This window comes from Apteryx rowi, unplaced genomic scaffold (assembly GCF_003343035.1).
Source record: "Apteryx rowi isolate R43461 unplaced genomic scaffold, aptRow1 scaffold_26, whole genome shotgun sequence".
Taxonomy (NCBI): domain Eukaryota; kingdom Metazoa; phylum Chordata; class Aves; order Apterygiformes; family Apterygidae; genus Apteryx; species Apteryx rowi.
In genome coordinates, this window is record NW_020448974.1 from 2,084 (window position 1) to 5,252 (window position 3,169).

The 3,169-nt window shown below is 51.2% G+C and overlaps 1 protein-coding gene across 1 annotated transcript; it reads right to left on the reverse strand.

Moving 5' to 3' along the window:
• Positions 1 to 425: 425 nt before the first annotated feature.
• Positions 426 to 3,048, reverse strand: ACTG1 (actin gamma 1). The gene is made up of 5 exons (XM_026067476.1): positions 2,887 to 3,048; positions 2,563 to 2,802; positions 1,844 to 2,282; positions 1,513 to 1,694; positions 426 to 1,403 (listed from the first exon to the last, which is right to left on the reverse strand). Exons 1-5 carry the CDS (start codon positions 3,007 to 3,009, stop codon positions 1,260 to 1,262), a joined length of 1,128 nt encoding a protein of 375 aa, XP_025923261.1. The 5' UTR covers positions 3,010 to 3,048; the 3' UTR covers positions 426 to 1,259.
• Between the last annotated feature and the right edge of the window lie 121 nt (positions 3,049 to 3,169).

Here is a 3,169-nt window from a genome sequence, read left to right on the forward strand (position 1 = left end):
GCATCAGACTCCTTCTTCCAGCCTTTTTGCCAAAAGCAGGATAAAACYGCACTGAGGGCTTAGAGAAAGCCAAGGAGAACCTGAGATTAAGTCATTAAGACTGCTGGGAGATAAGTTCAAGGGTGGAAAGCTTCCCATCACAACTCCTCCATCACTCTGACACTTGCTTGGCAAGTAAACAGCTATTTTTAAACTTAACAACTAGGGCTCCAGCAAGCTTTGAAGTGCCAGAACAACATAACTGACAGCTTCCTTGGAAACAGAAGCAGGAAGCTCCGAGTCAGTGCCAGCTCAGCTCCCATGAGGCACCCGCAGGAGGACAAGCCCAGGCAGGGCCAGCTCCCTCCCCAGCAGGTACACCTGCTCCCAGGGCAGGTCTCGCCACCACAGTCCCCACTCCCTTCCTGAGGACACCAACACCGAGGTTAAGTTTACTGCAGCGCTTTTTTATTTTTCCTTACACAATGATGTGTTGTTGGGCATTACAATTTCTCAACTTTAGGATGACTTACAAATTTTGGTTTTCTACTGTCATGTGAGAACATTAAGGCAACGTACAAAAATCTTACATAAATTAAACTTGATGCATAAATTTACAGGTGTAAATGCAAAGTTTCCGCAACTCAAGTTGAGTAACTTCAGCCCCATGATGTTTTACTGGGATACAGGTGGGTAGGAAAATGAAGACTGGTTCATAAGGCTTGGATGTGATATGTGTCCCAACCTTGCTAGAACGGCAGCAACAGAAGTGAATTCTTGATGGACTCCTACCAGCCTCTACACGAAATCTGGAATACTCCACACTGAATGTACTGGAAGTCTGACTCCAAATACCCTGTACAAATCTGTCCCGAGCCCCAGAGCCTGCGCTCTTGGAGAAGTGTCACTGTCAGTATAGCAAGTCATGAGAACCACTGTCAGAATGGGCTCCCTGCAAACACAAGTTACCCTTAGCAAGGATGTCACAGGAGTGAGGCACCTGTCCCAGGCTTAGATCAGATCTGTACAGGGTATTTTGCTAAGGTGTACACCAAGGGAACAGTTAACTTGAATACAAGGTCAAATCAAGTGACAGCTCRACAATCCAGTGCTGACATTTGTCTAACATCAGATACAGACTTTCCAAGGGCAAGTTTCTTTTGAAAGAAGGCTTATTCCAGTTTTATGAGGCTAGCATGAGGTGTATAGATTTGCCTGGGCAAATGTATACTAGTGAAACAACTCATGCAGCAGATGCTGTGCATCTGCTAGCAGTCCATTTAGAAGCATTTACGGTGGACAATGGATGGGCCAGACTCATCATATTCCTGCTTGCTGATCCACATCTGCTGGAAGGTTGATAGAGACGCCAGGATGGAGCCACCAATCCAGACAGAGTATTTACGCTCAGGTGGGGCAATGATCTGCAAGAGAAGAGGAGCAGTCAGAACTGCCCAGGGTTTTCCTGCCTCCTTCCACCACACACAGGGGCCTGCACCTTTGTCTGCAGGGGGACAAAGGCGTATTTCTTACCTTGATCTTCATTGTGCTAGGTGCCAGAGCTGTGATTTCCTTCTGCATTCTGTCAGCAATTCCAGGGTACATTGTGGTACCACCGGACAATACTGTGTTGGCATACAGGTCCTTCCTGATATCTACATCACACTTCATGATTGAGTTGAAAGTGGTCTCATGAATGCCACAAGACTCCATGCCTAGGGAGAAGAGTTGCAGGCTTGTTAGTACACACGCAGCACCTCATCACAGTGATGCCAACCCCACAGCTCAACACAGCCAGAGCACTGCAGCTCCCACACCAGAGGGGCACCCTGGGTGCTACTGGCCTGCTCTGGCCCATACCTACCCAGGAAGGATGGCTGGAAGAGGGCTTCTGGACACCTGAACCGCTCATTGCCAATGGTGATCACCTGACCATCAGGCAGCTCATAGCTCTTCTCCAGGGAGGAGGAAGAGGCAGCAGTGGCCATCTCCTGCTCGAAGTCCAGGGCGACATAGCACAGCTTTTCCTTTATGTCACGGACAATCTCCCTTTCAGCTGTTGTAGTGAAGCTGTAGCCTCTTTCTGTCAGGATCTTCATGAGGTAGTCTGTCAGGTCACGGCCAGCCAAGTCCAGACGCAGGATGGCATGGGGCAGAGCATAGCCCTCGTAGATGGGCACAGTGTGGGTGACACCATCCCCAGAGTCCATAACGATACCAGTGGTACGACCAGAGGCATACAGGGACAGCACAGCCTGGATGGCAACGTACATGGCTGGGGTGTTGAAGGTCTCGAACATGATCTGGAAGAAAGAAGAAACAGTTCAGCAGGGAACAACAAGCTGAGTCACTCACACCTGTGTTAGAACATGCATGCCAACATGCAAAAACTGATGTGTGAAAGAAAAGCAAAGAATGCAGGCAGAAAACACAAATGAAAGAAACCTGAGACGTCAAGGAGGAAATGCCAGGAGTAGAGAACCCTGAAAACATTGGGAGAAAAACCTCAGGTTTAAGATGCCATAACAAAAGAGGGTTTGTGAAGATGAAGGTAAGCAGTGGCTATTACCCAAGTAAGTATACCTGTGTCATCTTCTCTCTGTTGGCCTTGGGGTTCAGAGGAGCCTCTGTGAGCAGGACAGGGTGTTCCTCAGGAGCCACACGAAGCTCATTGTAGAAAGTGTGATGCCAGATTTTCTCCATGTCATCCCAGTTGGTGACAATACCGTGCTCAATGGGGTACTTCAGGGTGAGGATTCCTCTCTTGCTCTGGGCCTCATCACCTACGTAGCTGTCCTTCTGCCCCATGCCCACCATGACGCCCTAGGAGGCAAGGCGTGAGTCAGCTCCGTGCGCCGCAGCACCGCCCCAGGCGCACCCACTCCCGGCAGGGCGCTCCCAGCTTACCTGGTGTCTCGGGCGCCCAACAATGGAGGGGAACACAGCACGGGGAGCATCATCTCCTGCAAAGCCAGCTTTGCACATGCCGGAGCCGTTGTCGATGACGAGCGCTGCAATTTCTTCTTCCATTTTGAAGGATCTGACGGAAAGAGAGCGAGTCCTCGCTCAGCCACCCTCCTGCGCAGCCCCGCCGTCCCCGGCGCCACGTCACGCCCGCACAGCTCAGCGCCGGGCAGGGGCCGCAGTCCCGGCCCCGGGAGGCCGCGCTGGCAGCGGGCCAGGGCCAGCC

Bases quoted from the DNA above. Each gene is read 5' to 3' on its own strand.
- ACTG1 (XM_026067476.1), bottom strand. From the start codon at position 3,009: ATGGAAGAAGAAATTGCAGCGCTCGTCATCGACAACGGCTCCGGCATG. The intron at 2,803-2,886 runs GTAAGCTGGGAG...CTTGCCTCCTAG, and splicing joins TTGGGCGCCCGAGACACCAG to GGCGTCATGGTGGGCATGGG. The intron at 1,404-1,512 runs GTAAGAAATACG...CTTCTCTTGCAG, and splicing joins CTAGCACAATGAAGATCAAG to ATCATTGCCCCACCTGAGCG.